General features: G+C 28.5%; 1 protein-coding gene across 1 annotated transcript; it reads right to left on the bottom strand.

Annotated features, from left to right (window-relative positions):
• Positions 1-680: 680 nt before the first annotated feature.
• LOC140440113 (uncharacterized) lies at positions 681-12,442 on the bottom strand. The gene is made up of 3 exons (XM_072530402.1): positions 12,290-12,442; positions 2,103-2,414; positions 681-1,934 (listed from the first exon to the last, which is right to left on the bottom strand). The coding sequence occupies exons 1-3, from the start codon at positions 12,293-12,295 to the stop codon at positions 1,668-1,670; spliced, it is 585 nt and encodes a 194-aa protein (XP_072386503.1). The 5' UTR covers positions 12,296-12,442; the 3' UTR covers positions 681-1,667.
• Between the last annotated feature and the right edge of the window lie 9,888 nt (positions 12,443-22,330).

Below are 22,330 nucleotides of genomic sequence, written 5' to 3'. Positions count from 1 at the left end.
TTGAAAGTTTCGAGATGTGGTGCTACCGTCGAATGCTGAAGATAAGTTGGGTTGAAAGAGTTACAAACTTTAAAATAATACGAAGGATAGGAAAAGACCCAGAAATTTTGTCAGCGATCAAACGAAGAAAACTCGAATATTTGGGTCACCTGATGAGAGGACATAAATACGCATTACTTCAAAATATATTGCAAGGAAAAATAGAAGGAAAACGGAATCCAGGCCGTAGAAGAATGTCATGGCTGCGTAATTTGAGAAAGTGGTTTGGCTGTACCACTAATTACCTCTTTAGGTCAGCTGTAAACAAGGTCAGGATAGCCTTGAAAATTTGATAAAATTGCAAGCATATGCAAGCAATATGCCTTAAGCATAAAATTCGCTCCCTAGTTACATGTGAAGAAGCTGCAGGTACTTTATTGAAAACAAATCTACTGGTAATATACTTGTATTATCAAAACAGATTGTACCAATTAACTGGTGTTTTATTGTGTAATACACAAGAAGGGCACAATATACAGTAACTAAAATAAAGAGATATAGCATTTGTAGACTAGGTATTTGCATTGATTTCGCTTTGTAAAATCACTTCAGATGGGGTCTAGCCTAAACTTCACCATCCACTTTTCGCATATAGCCTTTAAAGATCTATTGGTAAAAATAATAAAAATAATAACAAAAAGTTTTGTTTCATTGCAAATATTTTATTTCAATGTATTTAATATAAAAAATATACTTCATCTTCTACAAACTACTGATATAAATATGGCAAAAATAAATATATATAAACTTTTATGTACAACGATCAAATACACCTGACCTTATACAAAAAATCCTAAACATAATACATTATCCATATATCGGGCCTTATCATATCCTACACAGACCTGTCAATTCACACAGTTAAGCTGTCAGTATATAAAACGTCATATTAAAGCTAAAAGTTTTTCTGTCTCCTACAGTTAACAAATGTTTGGTAACTTTACATAAGAACCAGTACACTCTATATTTTAAAATCTTGCAAAATGAAAGGGATATACATCTACAATAATATTTTAATTACTAATTTATTTATAGAACATAGAGAAAGAAAAACTGAGGAACATACGTAGAGAAATAAATATACAGATCAAAGATTCTTAGTCAAAAAGTCTTCATGTCAAAAAGATTAATACAATAATTTTTAAAATATTTAAAGTTTTTAGCCATGACACTATTGTGATTATTTTGTTTTAATTTTATACCTTATTATCTAAAATTTTTGGTATATACAATAAAATAATATTTATGGTAAAATCTAAATAAAATAATCATACATGTCGACTGAAAACTTTCAGTTACTACATTATTTGAAAACTAGTATATTATTTACACTGAATTAAAAAAATATTAAATGTTACGAATAATATCAAGATCAAGATTAGAGAAAGATATGTTTATTTTCAGAGGCAATTTTAAAGAAGTGAAAAGTCAAATTGTAGAAACATTTGGAAAAGATAGAAATTATTAGATGTTATGGACAGTAGAAGACAAAAATCTCTTGTGGTAGGCTGAGCTACTAGTACCAGTTCAACTGCATTAAAAAAACAAATGGTCAAAAACTACGATACGTTGAGTGCTCATATCGAAAGCTGGAGAAAAACAAAAAATGTTAATGCTTATTCAAATTTCTAATATTGGTATCCGCCGTTGGAGGGTGCCCCGGAAGGATATCCTGATGGACCTCCGGATGGGTATCCTCCAACTTGCTCGTAACTGATCTTTGGTTTGTATCCTTCAGTGTCGGCAGTGTATTCAACAGTTTGGAGACGACCATCGGGAAGGAGGACGAAATATTTTCCTTTGGCGACGTCTCCTTGTCTTTGTTCTTCGTGACCGAAGTCATTTCCAGAGGCAGCGTCTTCTACATGGTAAGAGAATTGGTAGTTGGCAGGTTCCTATATTAAATAAAACAAATATAAATGTGTGTCAATAAGAAGCAGCTTCTAGTACTCTAAAAAAAGCGAATAGCAACTTTAATGACGATGCCCTAAACTAAGAGTATATACTAGAGAAGGAACAAAATGTAAATTAAGAATAAGGAAGATACTAAAGAAGGTACTTACTGATTGTTCATCACGACCTCCATATCCAGGTGGGCCATAAGTATTGCTGGGTGGGCCATAAGTGTTGCTAGGAGGTCCATAGGTGTTGCTGGGTGGTCCGTAAGTATTGCTGGGTGGGCCATAGCTACTGCTTGGTGGGCCGTAACTGCTGCTGGGTTTCAGGATAGCTTCGGTCTGCGCTGGCGCTCCATATGTGCTGGCTGGAGTCGACAACCTTGGCGCTCCATATGTGTTCGATGGCAGGTACTGGCTACTTGGTACTGGTGGTTCGGCTAGGACTAAGGCGAAGGCTGATAAGGTGATTAGAGCAATCTGAAACAAAATTGGGAAAAGGTCAATAGTATTCTGTGGATTTACTAAAGGTAGTAATAGGTAACAGAAAACCATGCAATACACAAAGATCGTCTAGTAACAAACCAAGAATATTTTATCGTACAATTAAGCGCATAAATTATAGCAATAAAAATTAATTCATAGGTGATAAGCAAAAATATTCGAAGTCGTGAATATACACTATTGTTAAATACAAATAAAGAATAACGAAACCAACGATCACTCCAAGTGATGAATGTTGTACATAATTAAAGAATAGATATTAGTTATCTAAAGAACATGATATGACCATATATAGAAAAAGTAGTACACCAAAGCAATCATATTCTTGAGTATGCAGTATTAAATAAATAAAGGGCAAAATTGTAAATTTCACCAAAAAGCAGCAAAAAGATTACGTAAACAGAGATGGAGATACTGTTAAGTTACGAGAATGGAAATGGGAAAATAAGACAGGTAACATTTATAGAAAACGAGATATTATCAAAAAAATGAATATTGAAGGGATACGGGCACAAAACGGCACATAGCTTAGGTTAGGTTAGTACATAAATATATATATATATATATATATATATATATATATATATATAACCAAACACTGATAAACCTATGATTAAAGATTGTGTAGATATATTTTTTGTGGAGGTAATTATGATATGTCAACAAGAGCCCAAAAGAAAAAAAATCTAATTAAGTCTATTATTAAGACAAAGAAAAAACAAAGAAGTGCGTTAACTTAAAATAAAATCATGAACACCGTACTATATATTTCAAATACCGATGAAACTCTCGATCTAGTTTTATTATTTATATGATCTTTAGCGATATCATCTCTTACGTTGCACGCATATAAAAATAAATCTTGTTCAGCAAGGCAATTTACTCGAGATTTTATGATAATTACCCATCTTATACGTTTTCATTAGTTATTAAATTGCAATTGGTCTCATTTTACAAGTCCATATTTGGTACAGATTGTGCAAAATTTACCTTACCTATTAAATCTACTCCAGTTTTGCAATTTTTCCAAACAAAACTTAATTGTGTTTTAACTATTGGACATTAAATTGTTCTTTATTTTAATTACCGTATGATTTATGGTTTAAGTCTGGGAGGATCAAGTGCTTTATAATAAAAGTTGAAATTAAGAAATTGAAAACAAAAAACAACAAAGAGATATCCCCTTGCTCCCCGAAATAGAGCTCCAGGAGTTCACGGTATTCAGAGTAAAAAATATGCAACATTGGAGATAATGGTCTCTAACGAATCATTAAGTGTTGGCATAAAAAAAGTGTGAAAACGAATCGAAAAATCATATTCTAAGGTTCTGGAAATTAAAGAATTTGAGAGACACTCTAAAAAAGTTAAATAAAGGTTTAAAATAAATAATAAGTACAATGTAAATAATAAGTGTACTGCAAAACTAACATAGGCGCCGTTCGGTTTCTTCAAATTTAATTGTATTAATTTTATCTTTTGGCAATCCTTTTATGTTGATTGAATGCAACACTATATAATGTTCTTTAAACTGCACAGTAAGCTGACACTATTCTGTATTACTAAACACATAGAATGCTAAATGTTCAACGCTCCTGATAAACTAAATTGTATGTAAAATGTTTATTTTACTACAAATCATTCATTTACGCTCCGAACTGCTGACACAAAACCTTTAAACAACTTCAAAGAAATTTAAAGAAAATAATGAAAACATTTCAAATAAGTGCAAAGGTGTTTGTTATTTGAAACATAATATATTTACCAATAAATTCTATTACTACACAAAAAGCTCATTTTGGCGCCCCCAAACATGAGCGCCCTTCTGCTGTGCATCCTTGCAGGCCCGTTATCGCTGGTCCAGGCGAAAGATTAGTCAATCCGTATTAGAAAATAAAATGGGATATGTGTTTAGAATGTAGCGATGAAAACAAAAGTTTTTGCACTTTTTTTTTAAAGTAATACCAAACGATAGGAAAAATACGGTATTTATTTAGGGTTTCGCTTAGCAAGTCAGAATGATACGTAAAATCACCTTTGATCCAATTTAAAAGAATTCTTTTACTCTTTTAAAACCCTTAAGAAATAATAAATCTTAGGGTGGATAGGTTATCATAAAATTTTAAAGGTTGGTAAGCAAAACACAGAAATACCAGCTAAATAAGAATACGCTACATGAAAAGAAATAAGAGTGTAGCAAACCAAATAAAAAAACAAGATAGAAAACGTACCGGCTGTCTTGATAAAATCAATAAAAGCAGAAGACAAAACTAAGAAATTGTCATAAAATGATTAACTCTAAATTGGCAAAAGAGCTATTCTTAATAGAGCTAAACTAGCAAATAAGATATCCTTATATGAAATCCCATGAGATCAATTCTAGTCATAATGAAATATTTATAGGCAGATATGAATATAAGAAACTGAAATACATTCGGTGGTTGCGCTCGGTTGTGAAATCTTCAAAAGGATTAGCTAAAGAAAGAAGTATGTAATAAATTTTGAAAAACTTACTTTCTCACTTAATGTATAAAAATACTTATACAGAACATATTACTCATATGTAATCAATAAAAAGTCAACTAATTATTCTGATTATTAACATAGCATCGTTTTTCATCTTTTAAGGAATGATATCACTAAGAATGTTTCTTGTAAATACATACATTCCATGCTATACACGGCTAGTTAGTTGACTGAGGTTTTGAGATTTATGAACTAAATAATTTTCATCGATTATTAACTTTAAGAATGTCCTCGTTTTAAAGTCCATAATGAGAAAGAACTATGCAAAAGGTATTCATCATTGACTGGTAATTACACACTACAATTAAATATCATTAAAAAAATCTGTGACTAATAAAAAATAAACTCTCTTAGGAATGTAGTTTTAAGTAATTATTTTTACACATTGCTAGCAGATGATAAAAATAATATTGCATCGTAATGATTGTAAGTTTTTACTCCAGATAATTTAAAAGATAATTATAATAAAATGACACTAAACAGAATGTAATATCAAAACATTAAAGCATGAATAAGACCCTTATAAACGTTCATAGTCAAAAGCAGAGCTAAAATATCAGATACGAAAAGGCTAACTAAAAAAACAGACATGGTGTTTTTGTTGCAGCATAAAGATTGAGATACAATATTAAGTTTAAGTGTAGGGATCATATGGATAAGGTAAACCCAGAAAAAGAACAAAATTGGCAAAACATGAAAAACTGACAGGAAAAGGCTACAACAGAGATGTATCCCAAAAACTATGCATTATCAGTGAAAAAGCAGGATTGATAATATCAAACAGTTTTCTAATGCAATAGAAATAAAAAATAGGTTTCCTATATATTTTTCTTATTTTTTGATTTAATGGATGATCATATAAATACTTTATGTAGTTTCTCTCTACTATTAAACAGACATTTTTCCCATTGTGTTTTTTACGATTTATCGAAGACAGTTGACAATAATTAATTATCGACAGAAATTAAGTAAAAGTTGAAAAAATTATCGTTTTTAGGTGAAAATATAAAAAATCGAAAATATATTTTTTCGTTTCTAATGAACATAAACTAGAATAGAAATAAAATGGGTAATTACACACCAGAAAATCGGTTTATACGTCTCATGTGATGAAAGTAAACTAGAGGTTGAAAGACATTCTAGATTTTTTCAAATTGCTTAAGCAATTATGTGCAATACGTCGAATAACGTTAAAACTATTACTTAGTGGCGGTAGTGACTTAAACGTATCAGTTTTTGCAAAAAGGACAAAAAATTTTAAATTAATATTTTAACTTCACTTCTTTTAATAGCTGCAGTTTTTAAAGATTTAAAAAAGTAATGTCATTACTAGATATATATAAATAAACGTTTGATTATATGTATGGATTAAAGAGCTAGAAAAGCTCATCTCAGCAGCTACTTTATATAAAGTTGGTAAACATAAGACTTAATTTTTAAACATTTAAAGATAAACAATTATTAGAACACGTTAGCACGGATTTTACTATGAAATAATGAAATTATGAAAAAACGTGCTGGTATAGAAACCTGGTATGAGAAACTGTTTCTATAATTATGGACAATTTTTGTTGACGTTAAGACACTACGAGAAAATAAGACAGTATACGTCAATTAAATGACTAGAAATATTAAGACAAGAAATCTTGCAAATACAAAAATTTGTTAACCACTAAAATTATCCAATCGTATCGATCTATATGGTGTGACACTTAAAGAAAGATGGATGTAAATAATGAACATTGTTTAAATATTAGATGTAATTTGCATTTTTTTATTCGATTAGATTGCATAACTTGATTGACATTAAGTGAGGTATTTGTAACAGTATCGATAAAATTTTATAAATGTCACCGATATCGGTAAATTGTGGAATGAGTAAAAATTCATTCAAAACAAACGGCTATTGTTCGAATTAGATAACCCCCTATATATCTACGGTGAATGTAAAAAATTGATTGTTTATTTTTAGAGATTCTTCGGGTCTATAAATAAAGTATATTAAAAATATTTTGCTTTCTTATTAGACATATATAATATAATAAATATTATAAAAGGTTTTAAATAGAAGGTTAATTTTTTGTATTGATGAAAGGAAGGAACTCGTAAAGGGACGAAAAACTTGTAGAAGCATTAGAAATATGGCGTAGCTTAGGAGAGTTGCGTGTTTTATATTAAAAAGACTAAATAAAATAGCACAACTACAAGAAAAAAGAAATGTACATATAGGGAGAAGCAGATCTGAAGAATTTAAAAGTGACAACGATTTAAAATAGGAAGTTTGTTTATAGTAGATATAAAATATTAAACTATACAGTATATGGCAAAAAAAAATAATTAAAAATATAATAAAGAGAAAACATAAAACGAAATATTAAAAGTAAAATGCTAATAGCAAAATAGGCAAATATAAAGTTGACATGATCTATTATACATTAAATAAACAAAATTATATTGTGACCTGTTAAAAGAATCAAAAATAGAATGGGCTGTTTTTAAAACTAACAAGAAGTAGTTAAAATAAAGTTCTGAGATCTACAAAATAAAAACATAATTCTCTGAATAATACATTTACAAATTAACCATATCAATAGTTACAAAATACTAAAATCTTTTATTTGATGTTTTGACTTCCAGATCGGAAGACTCCAAACGGAACTTTATATCTCCAGTTCTGTTTTACTTGGTTTTAAGAAAACTAAAGCTGCATAACAATAGTCTCATGGTTAATCAAATTCAAGCAATTACCTATGAAGACCATCTGACAATAAGAACCTTATACGAGAAGAAAAACTTATGAGAAATTGCATGATTGGATGAAGAAACAAAAAAGAGAAAACCAGAGAAAGAGAACCTAGAAATAAATTAAGAGATACTCGGCAAGTGCACAAAAATTAAAATCTCCAACGATCTAATAAACCCACGATAAGATTTATAATGAAAACAACTACAATGAACAGAAAAAAAATCGAATCTTTTAAATACTAAAAATAAAAATCATGACTCGGACCAAATATAACTAGAAAGGGTTAAAGAAAAGTTAAAAGAAAAATAAACATAAAGCATTAAAAGGAGAAAACCAAGTAAAAGACATCAAAGAAAAATGATTAGAATAGAGAAAATATAATGAGATCACCGCCAGAAATAACTAAAATCGAATAAATTGGCAGAAGGAGGCCCACAAGGAGAAGTTCAAACTGCAGGAAAAGAAAAGTGTGGAATTAATTTACTACCGCAACTAAGACGACACAATCAAAACTGTAAAAAATAATGAGAAGAAGAATAATCCACCTCATGGTGGATTATTGGATAAAATGGATAAAAAAAACGCTACACAGTCTTCATAATATTAATGAATTACAAGATGTAAACGGAAGACATGTTCAAATAGATCTGCGTCGCTATTCTGATCTGGATCGAAAAGTCAAATAAAAGGTTTGAGAAATAGTTTTGAAAGGTAATAATCAACAATGAATATGAAGTCGCTAATGTTGTTGCTTCGCGTATGACTATCTTAACAAGTCAATACGACTAGTGAAGTTAAAAACACAAAATCAATGGAAATGAGAACGCTGATCATGCAGCAAAACTGGCCTGCTCCTTAGAAAATATGGAAAACATACAACTTCACCAAGACCTAAAGGCCAATATCAAGAACAACGTACTAAGCACTTGGCAAACACACTGGAATGTACAAAATACAAAACTACGCACAATTCAATCAACTGTTACCTCCACCACCATGCCACAAATGAGCAGAAAAGACAATATTATCATCAGAAGGCTCAGAATAGTTCACTCTTGTCTTACTCATGGATATCTGATGTCGTCTGAAAACCAACAGTCCAGCACATATTACTAGAATGCGTCCACTACAAACCTCAAAGAGACTACTACAACTTTCCAAATAATTTAAGTGATCTACTTGGTTCTACAAACATGTACAGTGCCATAATTCGTTTCCTACAAGACTGTCACCTTTACTACTTAGTGTAACTATATAAAGATGTTGTTAATGTATCTTAACTTGTACATAACAGATTGTATATGTATGTAAACATAAGTATATTGTAATAAACTTGTACCAGTGTCAATGGCCCATAGTTGCCGAGACACTTTAATTTAAAATAAAAAAAAAAAAAAAAAAAAACACAAAAATAATCATATTTCTTTTGCGTTGCGGATACAAAGTTGCTACAGTAACGAAAATTCCTTTGGTGATTAAGTGTGTTTAGTGACAGTGTGCAATTAAGGTGTACATAAAAAACAAAGTACAAACCAATTTGACACATTATAAGTATAATTTAATAAACGAAAACAAAGGAAAAGCGGCATTAAGAATCGGTAGATAAAACATATAATCAATAAGTAAAATAATCAACTAATACGTGAACTGAAAATATAAGAAATATACTTAATAAGTGCTACATAAACGAAGAAGAAAAGACAGGGCTCTGAAAATATTGGAGAATATTATCACTTCTTTGGTGTGCTACAAAGCAGGAAAAATTCATTAGTGACATATTTATTTGTTTTGTATATGGCCAATAGTATTCAAAATTATCTTAAAATAAGCAATAAAAGAATGGAAACAAAAATGTAGAATTAAGTCCTACTAAACGCGTTAAACAAATATATTGTCTATCGCCAACATTCTTCAAATTATTCTTAAAATAAGAATTGAAGGAATATTAATGTAGTCTAATGAGATGGCCACTTAATGAAACCCGTCTATATATCATTAACTTTGCAAACGATTCAGTATTTTAATGTCTTGGAATTTGCCTATCACCTATGAACACTTGGAAGTTCATATGAGAAGTTTGGACATTACGCTAAAGAAGAATACACGTTAATATGAAAAAGAGTGTGCACATATTCATTGGAGGACAAAAGAAATAATCAACTGAATAATGGACAAATAATAAAACACTACATGTACTATAATTAACAAAAATACTAGACTGAAATTGACTATGAAAGACTATTGAAAGATCAAAAATGAAAAAGTCACAATCATCAAAATAAAAGAAATTATTAGATTGGATAGATTAAAAAAATACTACGATACAAAACAGCAGATAGGTGTAAAAGTTGAAAACTATTAACTAAAGGATATCACATACCAGTTATTAGAAATTAATTAAATTAAACTATTAGATTATTATTAGAGATAATCTTGCCAACGACAATGCCAAGCTTTTAATAAGGCTCTGTATAGTTTCACAAAGATCTTTTCGTCCCATTTATAGACTATGAGAAAGCTTCCAACAAAGTTAAACATACAATCTCATGGACTGTCTAAAGCGAAAAAGACTCAACAAAAATGATATTAACATAGTGAGAACTCTCTATTGGAACGAACAGGAAATAGCAAGAATGTGCAACAGATAAGTGGAGGAGTGAGACAAGGCTGTGTATTTTCACCATTACTATTTAATGTATACTTCAAAGAGTTATTTACACAAGCTCTTGAAGGGATCAAGATAAATGGTGAAAATATAAATAACATTCGTTATACCGACGATACAGTCACTATTACTGAAAGTGAGAAAGACCTTGCAGAAGCTACTAAACACAATTTGTGATACTGAAGAACAGTTTGGTTTAAGAATAAATCTAAAGAGAACAAAGACCATGATTATCAGTAAGAGGGGTAAAGTCATAATAAGGATCCAGATAAAAATGAAGATATTAAACAAGTGGACAAATGAAGTACTTATGAGTCTGGATTACTGAAGATCTAAATCTGAAATCAGAAATTCGATCAAAAATAGAGCAATCAAGAGCAGCGCCTTTTTGAAGATAAGGAAATTTCTGAGTATCCAAAGACTCAATTTGTATTAATAAAATTTAAATATTTAGTATTAAAAGTAAAATGTTATATCCACTCTATTCTTCTTAATTCAACACAACCACCACAAATCTTTTCAGAGCAGCAGTTTGCAAAATACAGATTGCTATGATGGTCGATAACATTCGAAACGGATAGGCACTACAAGAAGAAGATTCTTCTTAGTGGCGCCGAAGCTTGGACTGTTAATTTGGACTTAATGAGAAAGCTAGAAGCTTTTGAGATGCGGATTTTTAGGAGAATTTTGAAAATACCATGGACCGATCATATTACGAACGAAATGGTTTTGCACATAATGGGAAGAGACAGTAAACTTTTGACCACCATTAGAAGAAGAAAGACTGCATATTTGGTGCACATATTTATAAATGATAAGTACGAGTTGTTGAAGCTGATTATGGAAAATAAAATCAAAGGAAAAGGGAGTCCTGGTAGAGGACAAATATCCTGGCTGAAAAACATTCGCGAGTGAACCGGGTTTAAATACATAGATACTTGTAAGAAAAGCAAAAATAAAATAGAGACGAATTAACAATGGTTATAACCAACTTTCATTAGTAGAGTCGGCACAAGAAGAAGATGATGGTGAAGATGATGGTGAAGATGAAGAAAAAATAAAAAATCTAAGGACGAGATGATACACAGGGAAAAGTCCATGAGAAGACATAAATAGAAACAATAAATTATATTAAATATAAGACATTTTATATGAAAAAGTTACAGATACAGTAAACAATATCTGTATTTACACTTTACAGGTATGCAGGTAATATTTTCTTACAATTTAATTGTCTTTAGACTTATAAATTGATTAGATAAGGAAAGTTGAAGACAAAATGTTGGGAAATATGAAGTAGTATATAGTAGAGAGGTTTTACTAAAGATTTTACTTAAGTACTTTAGGTATTTTCTCAAACAACAAAAAATAAAAGAATAGACCATGATGGAATTGATATTGTGTTAGGAGATGATATGTAATAATTCAACAGTAAAGGTTGTCAACAAATATTGTCCTAATAATTCATCAATTAACTTATTGCAACCATGAAACTTAAAAAAGATTTGCTCATTTTTTAACAATAATAAAAATTGTATAATTGGTAAGAATACCAAGAATAAATCGGACATTTCAGAAAGACAGAGGAGGGAGTAGGGGAAAACAGTTATTCCTAGAGTAACAAAATAAGCTAAAGACGATTAACTAAATGCTGTATTAATACAACATGTATATATTTATAATTATACCAAAAATAACAGCTTGAAACTTGAAATAGTAAATTCAATAAAAATATATTTAAATCAATATGAAATGATAAAATAATCATTAAATGTATAATTTTAAACTAAATTAAATTTAATATCGGAAAGCTAATACTAAAATTAACAATATTTTTCTTATATATTTTTATTTTTTAGATTATTTTTAAGATTTGGTTAACTATTAATTTTAAAGTTTTTCCAAAATCTAACGTACCTTCATTTTGATTTTTATCCTACACAAATTTGAAAATAAGCAAAAATGCACCACTAAACTGTAGTGAAAAACTAAATGTATAGATAATATGTAACTATCTCTAAGAGAAATAGAAGTGATCTGATTAGATTTGCTACCACGGGAGCTTTTATACTAAAATCTTCATTATAGTGGGTGCTCTTACACAAAATATTTCACTTTCATCCCAAAACCTTGCTATGAAACCATCACTTGAAAAAATATTTCACCCTACCAGATCATCTCGATCCATCTTGACCCCCCTAGAGAGGGTCAGGGGGGCAGCCCCCTTCTATTTCCATTTCGGCGCCTTCTTCACTCTGAAGATACGGTCTTGCCTTGAAATAGTTCAATTGTTATGTCAGATCAACTGTTTATGCTTTAAATTATTAGGATTCGGCTGAAAGTGATCTTCTTTAGGCCAGTCAAGAACAATGTCTGCAAGAATCATGTCGGGTGTGATAGCGTGCAGTTCGTTACACTTAATAGTAGTAAGATTGTAGTGTTTTGATATTCTCGTCAGGATGGCCAGTGCTCAATCATATTTACATTTTATTTTATTTTTGAATAATTCTACAATACAGCGTGGAAACAGAAATTTAACCATAAGGATTTTAACAATACTTTTGTTTAATTTTTTAAAATATAAAGATATTTTCCTTTTTAACAAATTTTACCCTATTTTATTTTTACTAATTCTCTCGTTTTTGTTTATCTTTCTATTCTTCGGCTACCCGTCTCCTTATGATAATTAATTGTAAATTAAATAACACTTTTTTTAATTTTGCCTACCATTTAATCTTGAAAATATTTTTGTATAATTTGTCATCGGAATGGTATTTAAGATTTGTGTTTATTATTGTATATCTTTCTTATATTTTCTCTTTGCAACTCTCTATGGGTTAATATTGTTCTGAAGTTTTTTTCTGGTGTCATGTTAATACAATTAACTGCTTTTCCTGGGAATAAGCCACAATTTTACATTAAAATAAGTTTATTGTGACGTTTCGATTTCCACTTCGAAAACCGTTCTCAAAATACAACGATTTCCGAAGTGGAAATCAAAACGTCAAAATAAGTTTATCTATTTAAAGTAAATATGTGGCTTATGCTCAGTAGAAATAGTAAATTCTATGGGTTAAATCTGAACATAAACCTAAATTTTTGTATGTTTTGTTTTGGTATATAATCAATTTTTAAGCTATTACTTATTATGCACATAATAGTATTTATTTAATTTTTTAATTTATTTCTATTCTATTTTACCAGATACAGTTATTTTTCTTTTCAATTCTGTGGTTGTAAATTTTAAATTTATTTTTTTTTTGTATTGTCGAATTTCCTCTGGGGTATAAAATGTTTACTTGCTATGTTGTATATTTGTATCATCAGTTTTAGTTCTTTATCTATTTTAGAATCTTAGTGGGATTTACATATATATTAAATAAAATATCTATTTTATTTTAATCCTGGTTCCTTTCTCAGCTTACATTTGGCATTTTATATTCGTATTATTGTAAAACCTACATAACCAATCCCATTTTATTACCTTCTCGAGTATCTATTTTCAGCGTTTCAAATGGCTATTTTTGTCATGTTTTCGTGTATTGTCTTCATTTTTTCGATGGATGCCATAAACAAAAATCTGTTTATTTAATGTTATTATACACAGCCCTTTTTTGATGTCTTTATTACTTTATCCATATACTTGACCTGTTTATATATTTTTTCGTTTATTTTCTATATATATCCTCCCATTTTTTTATTATTTGATCCTCCTATGTGTTCCGTATGAGCTCTCAGTTTACTGTAAGTTCAATTTTTTTTTAAATCTGTACTACGACTTTGTGACTACAGTGTTTGTGTCTTGTTGCTATTTACATTTTTTTTAACTATCATTTTATTTTTGGTTTGTTGTTTCTATTAACAAATATAATATCCTAAATATATATATATATATATATATATATATATATATATATATATATATAATATGGATATTTTGGGTTTTGTAGTCAAATATTGGCCTTTAAGTAAAACTCTTTAAGGTTTATTAAGCTTTCGAGTTTATTTAACTCCTTTTTAAAATATACTAAAAATGAAAACAAAATATACATTAGACAATGAAGTTGTCGTATCTTCAACAGGCTTACCCTTGTGAGGATGTTACTATAAAATTAGCAGAATTACTTAACATTTGACGACATTCTGCTAATTTTATATTAACATCCTCACAAGGGTAAGCCTGTTGAAGATATAACAACTTCATTGTCTAATGTAGATTTTGTTTTCATTTTTAGTATGTTTTGAGAAAGAGTTAAATAAACTCGAAAGTTTAACAAACCTTAAAGTGTTTTACTTAAAAGCCTATATGTGTAACACAAAACCCGAAATATCCATACCATGCAAAATGTAATTGTCATAACAATCCACTGCGGTATTGATCTCATATAAAATAATATTTATATTGGAACTTTTTTCTTAATCTTAATAGTCTGTAGCAATCTCTGTAATAATATAAGCAAATATATATTAGTTTGTTTTGGAATGCAGAGACTTTATAGACCAGAAAAATTTGCATTTAAAAAGCCTTTTCATGACATTCTTTGATACAGGTATCTAACAATGCTTTTGATAAATTTCTTAATAACAATATGTAATAAACAAAATATGTAAAAGATTGAACGTCACTTTTTACTTATAAAGAATATATATATATATATATATATATATAACAATGTTACATAGCTATTTGATTTTAAATACTAAAAGTGAAGACTGGTAAATTAAAGTGACACAATTTTACTAAAAAAGCATAAAATAATATCCTTTAAAATGGGAGTTTGTATACTTATTTTTGTGAATTTGTTGTTTTATTATTGAATAGGTACATGAAAAATTATTGAAAATCATTAATACCTTTTCTAAATATGCATAAAAAACTTTAATTTCGTTCAATAATAGGGACAATATGACATATATTCAGCCATAAAAATTTCAAGAAATTTCGCCCAACTATTATATATTTATATATATTAACTATACAATATATTACCGTTATCTATAACGTTAATATATGTTTAGTTCAGGTGGGATCTGTTTTGAATTGGACATTTTCCATGAGTCTATTTTTTGCTGGAATCACTTTAGGATGTACCTTGTATTAATAATCACGATATGCGCCAGTGGCAAACCTTGTGCTTAATTTTTTATTTAAGTAAATCTGAAAAAAAATCGAAAATTTTTGTCTATAGCTCAAGAGATATTACTCTTACAAAATAAAATTTATAGAAGGTAAAAGTTGCGTTTTTAAATTTTTCATATTTGATTCAGCCTTCATTTTTCGCCTAGAAAAACTTTATAATACTCCTGAAATGCCTTTTTGCATAATAATTTTGCAATCCAGGTCTGCAGAAAAAATGGTAAATTTGCTCAAAATAAGCACTTGAATATATATATATATATATATATATATATATATATATATATATATATATATATATATCATGAAATCCATTATTATATGGTTTTTATATTTTTATTACCGTTATTGCCATCTTTTATATTAATTAAGTTCTATAAAGGAGGTATGAAAAGTTTGTAAATTATAAATTACGTTTAAAATATGTTACAATTACGATAAAAATTGTTAAGGAAAATTTTATGAATTTAGTATAGGTACTCAATTAGATTTTAACATTTTTCAACATTCTGAGTAGAATTTAAAATTTAAAAGTTTAATTTAAAATTCTTTCATTTATTTCAAAACCAAAATAAGTCAAATCGATTCAGTCGTTCTCGATTTATTATAAAAAAAAGTTATAAAAGCATAAAATGACGTTCGCTAAACGTGATATTTTATATGTAGTTATAAAATATTATAAAATGACGTTTAACAAACGGATCAAATGAAATAAAACTGTAGAGGTGAAGTGGTATAGAACATTTTAAATTTACAATTAAATAAAGTATGGGTCATTCATCAAGATATAAAATATCCTATCTCCTAAGTTGGACCAACACATACAGTTTTACAAAATTTTATTGTAATCGATTTAGAGGTTTTTGAATATTAGCTTGGACAATTTAAATTTTTCCAAGTGCTTTTTAAAACTTCTGGCGTTTTTTGTAATAAAAAAAATTTGCTATTTAAAATACTTATTCTGGTCAGAATAATTTTGAACATTTGTAAGTTTTTTGCAGACCCTCGATTGCAAAACTATTATGTAATTAAACTAAAATTTAGCACAAATTGCAGTCGTATTAGAGTTTTTTTAGGCGGAATATGAAGGTTGTAAGTTATGTCTAAGGGATCGAAAAAATTCGAAGGAAATTATTTTTTCCCAATTATTGCTATTATTTAAGCAATAAGCATTATGTTTTCAAATTCTAGGTAGATAAATATTTTGTAAAATTGAAAAACAAAATTTTTACCTTTTATAAGGTTTTTTGTACGAGCAATATGTCTTGAGTTATAGGCAAAAATATGGGCTCAAAAAGCAAAAATTTTCCGACAGATCCCGCTTGGGCTAGTTAACTGGTACTGAAAACAGTTACATGAAAACATTTCTACATGAATTCTGAAAGCACCAAATTAAAGAGAAAGGCTTATTCTATCAAATTAAATCAATTAATGATTAAAAAATTTATTTTAAATATTGTAAAATGGTTTTTCAAAATTACTGTGATTTTAAGCTTATAAACATTTAAAATAACTCAACCGCATCAACATAAATAGGTTGATTTTTTGACAATAAGTTAATTTTTTTATTCAAAATGTCATTTTTAAGCGAATTTTTTTAAAAATACAGTGTTCTACGACCTTTAAAATTAGGGCTAGCCCTTTTTTATTTCTTGATTTTACTATATTAGAAACTGAGTCCATAAATTCTAATTTATAAAAGTCGCAATATCTCCGGTTCTAATCAACAAAAAGTGATGTTTTTAATTTGGAATACACACCTCGTTCCATACATTATAAAAATTGAATTTTTTATTAAAGCGAGTAAATAATTTGTTTAAACAATTTAAATTAAATATTTATTTTGCAAAATTTTACTTTTTTCATATTATTAGTAGGAAAGGTTATAAAATAATAGGTAACTTAAGTAGTAATAGTGTAATAATACTTATGTATTATAATAATAAATATCTTTTAAAAATAAATTTTACAAAAAAAAAAATAATTTTTTATTTGAAAATCAAATCTATACCTATTAATTTTTATTGAATTTGTACATTATAAATAAAAATAGTAAAATAAGTTATGTAAATTGTAATATGTTAATAATATACACAGAGTACTTCCATAATTTTTATTTTAAATTATAATATTAATTTGTGTAAAATATATTTTTAATCTTTTTGAGAAAAAGTAATGGTAAAAATAATAAGCATATTTTACAAAAAATTAACACTAACACGTAAGAATAGATTTGATTTTCAAATTAAAAATTTATTTTTTTTTTAAATTTATTGTTAAAGATTTTATTTACTATAAACTATAATACATAAATATTAAGGTTGCTTATTATTTTATAACCTTTTTTACTAATAATAGTAAGAGAAAAGTAAAATTTTGCCAAATAAATATTTATTTTAAATAGTTCAAGCAAATTACTTGGTTAAATAAATAATTCACAAATTAACTATCAATTTTCATTGAATAGAACCGGAGACATTGCGACTTTTATAAATATAAATTTATGAATTTACTTTTTAAATTAATATAATCGCTTCGCTTTTAAACTTTCGATTTGAACCTTCGCTTTAAGGTATTTTGTTTTATTCAAATTAATTGTTGCCATATTTTTGATTTTAAGTAATTTTTATGCTGTGTTGGTATTATCATTTCATGATGCTTTTTCTCCAATTTATCAATCAATATTTAATATATATATATATATATATATATATATATATATATATATTAAATATATATATATATATATATATATATATTAAATATATATATATATATATATATATATATAAAAATATATATATATATATATATATATATATATATATATATATATATATATATATATATATATATATATATATATATATATATATATCAAAAATATTGTTTCTCGAGATAGTTTTCATTTTTCAAGAAAAAGAAATCATTAATAAAATGACAGATGCCAACAATTTAAGCAATTAAAAAAGTTTTTAACAATTGAAGATCTTCATGTAGATAACCTGGATGAGAATGCCTTAAAACACGTTTTTTTAACCCTGTTCAGGGTTCCTGTCCTAGGGTTCATTTTCATCATGGTTGGATGATGTGAGTAAAAGCTTATAAATCTATTGCTACACATTGGTTTTCTGAACCATCTGGTTTTCAACACATTATTTGTAGTTCTTAAAATTCTCATGTCAAGGAATGGTAGAATTTTTCACCTCTTCCTCAACTCTGAATTGTATATTTTAATTATTATTGTTAAAAATATTAACAGTTTCATTAATTTGGTCTCTGGAAGTGCCAAAACTAAATCATCCACATACCTTTTAATAAAAGGAATGAAAAAATGCAATTTTTGATACAATCATTAATAACATTATCCATTACATATTGAGCTACTTAGTATGGGTGATAGACTAGAGCCCATAGGGTTACCAAAGATTTGTCATTAAAAATAAAAATATAGTTAAAAAAATAGTTTCATTTTAATTCCTCCTAATGGACTAATAGTACAGCGATATTGAGTCAATAATTAGATCACCAAATGATAGTTAAAATTTTTTTATTATATCTAAATGTACAAATGTTATTTCCTTTTCTTATTAACTTTTCACATAAAGAAGTCAAAGATCATTTTTTAAATAAATGTTATGTGCAAACCAACCTTTTTCTTAAGAACCATCCTGAAGTTTATATTGTCAAAAGCCACAAAGGTAACGTAACTGTTGCAATGTGGAAAGAGGATTACCTACAAAAAACTGGAGAATTGTTAAATATTACTCAATATTACACTACACTTAGAAGGAGTTCTGTTTGTACATTGCAATAAAATGTCTGTGAGGCCAATAATTTTAATATTACAGAAGAATGTTTTTGTTTCACATTTTCATTTTCTTAGATTAATAATAAAGCTCTAAAATCAAAAGTATTGACAAAAGTTGATATAATGTCAGGTAATACATTTCAGATACGTTCTAAAAGGTCAAAAAATATTTTTAGTAATTTTTATTAAAGACTATTTTAAAAACTTTAATCAATAATTTATCTATTGCATAAAAACAAATATGCACTGACAACACCTCGATTGACCATGAGCTCTTCATTATCTCCTTATTTGCAGATATATTAATGTAAGAATTTGAAAAAAGCATTGTGAACAAACATGGCCAAAAACCCATATGTAGATGATGAGTTCTTCATATGGCCTCATGCACCAGAAAAACAAATTTTTGATGGACATTAACTTCAAAAAAGAATCAATTAAATTCACCATGGCAATGGCAGGGTAAGGCAACACCATGACAAACAAGAGGAACGTATTCTATTACTTAGGCGACAATACTGCTACGCAATATGAGGTTGGAATAGTGGAAATAAACGAATACGTTAAAAGCTTCCTACCAGTTGGGGCCTGAGTAATACTGATTAAACTATACAGACAACCGTTAACGTTAACCCCATGCAGATATACGCACCCATAATCCAGACCACAGAAGAGAAGTTAGAGGAATTAGAGGAGTTTTATGCTGATATTGGAGAGGCTCAGAATCCTAAACACCAAAGCTTATCCTGGATACGACATTAACTTCGACCATAATTCAGTTGTAGTCACAATTAAAATAAAACTAAAAAAAAATCGAAACAGCAGGACCAAAGACCAAATAACATGGACTAATCCAACGGATGAACAAATAGAACACTGTAGGGAAGATGTAGACGATCTGCTGAAGATAAGAAGACAAGAAGATGCACATGAAGCTACAAGAAAAATAAAAAAACGTATTGAGAACACATGGACAAGTCTCGAGAAATACGTATAGAAGAAGAAGCCAAAATGTGGACTAAAAATTCCGCAAAAAGAAAACTCGGGATAACTAAAAATATCTTAAAATTGGTGGAAGAAAGACGACAAAAAAACCGAAGATCACAAGGTATATGTAAGCCTCAACAGGAAAATTGAGAAAGGCATGAGTAGCAATGGAACAATGGCTGAACGAGAGATCCAAGAAAGTAAAATAGCTCCAGCAAGGTCACAAAAACCGAGAACTACTTAAAAAATAAAAAAAAAGTTGCAGGTCTCTAGAAGCCCAAATCGTCCCGAAGTGTCTCTATACTGGAAGACGATAATAATGAAATGGTAATAGATCCTGAAAACCAAAAACAAATTTAGGAAAGAGACACAATAAAAACAAATTTAGGAAAGACACATAATATTCAACTTCCAAGTCAACCAAAATTTTCCTTTAAAACGTTTTTTTTTTTGTTCTTTGTAAGATAACAAATTTTAACATACCGTAACTAACGCTATGTTTATAATACATTTTTAGATTTCTATAAGAATTTTTTATTAATTATTAAACATTCCAGCTATATTTATAAATAATTGGGATGTTTCTTAATAGTCTTTCAATTTTTTGCTAATAAGTACTGATTCTTAACCAAAAAAGTGTTATAATTTTTACGTAACATAATTAACGTCCACTTTCATTTTCTCGTGATATACTGTAATATGTAACACTTGATGATTTTTACCTTATTAGATATGTTAGTGTATACCAAATTTAATTACTGTAATGTAAGGCGGAGGAATATGGTCTGCCACTAAACAGACAAAAATCTAAACACGGGACCAAGGTAATATAGTAGAATTTGAGGTTATGGGACATATAAATATTCCAGATAGCAGATTACCATAGACATATAATACAAGACAGACTGACTGCTGCAATACATTCTCATTCAACAAGTGCGACAGAGAAAACTGACGCAAAGAAGTCCCTGCATCTCTGTCTAATGGGTCGGGTTTATTGACCACGTGACCTAATCATTAGTCACTTAGGTCATGTGGTCGATAAACCTGGCGAAACTTTTGCAAGACAGTTTCTTTTTAAACTGATATAGCATGCTATACAGGTTATCAATTTAAAAACTGCCGCCGTTAATATCTTCATTTTTGCAAATAATACGGAAAAGCGGAGGAATATTTTGTTTTCAAGAAGGAAAAATTCAGTAAATATTTTTAACCGTAGACAACGTTCTGTCAGTGGCATACATCAAGTGGCGATCATTTTAAAGCGCGTCTAATTTCTTCTACAACTGTAGCTTAATTGATTATTTTTTGTTCAGTAGATGCTAAAAAATTATGTTCGAGAGTTACAGAAGCAATTAGAACTTGCATGGACTGAGATTAGTGGTTGTAAGGTTAATATGTAAATAAAAATTATTTTATTAATGCCCCTTTTAATTAAAATAATTAGAGATTAGTTATCACTGTTCCAAACTTTGAATAACTGTAAAAAATTAGTATACACACCATCCGTTCGATTTTACTTTTATAACAATAATAACAAAAAAACAATAAAAAGTGTAAAACGTACTGACAATGTTACTGTAAGATGTATTGACAATAATAATGTCTGTTTTCGAGCCTTGTCTCCAACATTTTAGAAATAAATTTATTATACATTTTTTTATACATTTTTCTTTAATTTAACAAACTTGTCTCAATGGAAAGTTCTTTATTCGCTGGAATTTAGATCTTTTCATAGAGCTTAGACACTTAACTGTTTTTTGGGCCAAGAACGTAACGTTGCTCTGTTTTCAGTAACTTGGGTCTCGTATAATGGGACCAAAATACTGGGATTAGATATGCCATTTCACCAGGCTCGGTCCCAAAGATGGTATAGCACTCGTTTATCACCAGATCCATTCCACCGAGGGATTAGCTTTGTCATTCCACCAGGCTCGATCCCAAAACACGGTGTAATACTCGTCCATGTGTTAAACTAATAAGAGACCTGATATCATACCTACTATCAGCAATTTTTCATCCA

Source organism: Diabrotica undecimpunctata, chromosome 1 (genome assembly GCF_040954645.1).
Source record: "Diabrotica undecimpunctata isolate CICGRU chromosome 1, icDiaUnde3, whole genome shotgun sequence".
Classification (NCBI taxonomy): Eukaryota; Metazoa; Arthropoda; class Insecta; order Coleoptera; family Chrysomelidae; genus Diabrotica; species Diabrotica undecimpunctata.
Note: the sequence above shows the minus strand (reverse complement) of the source record. Positions and strands in the feature narration are given on the sequence as shown.

Bases quoted from the DNA above. Each gene is read 5' to 3' on its own strand.
- LOC140440113 (XM_072530402.1), bottom strand. The intron at 1,935-2,102 runs GTAAGTACCTTC...TATTTAATATAG, and splicing joins GAGGTCGTGATGAACAATCA to GAACCTGCCAACTACCAATT.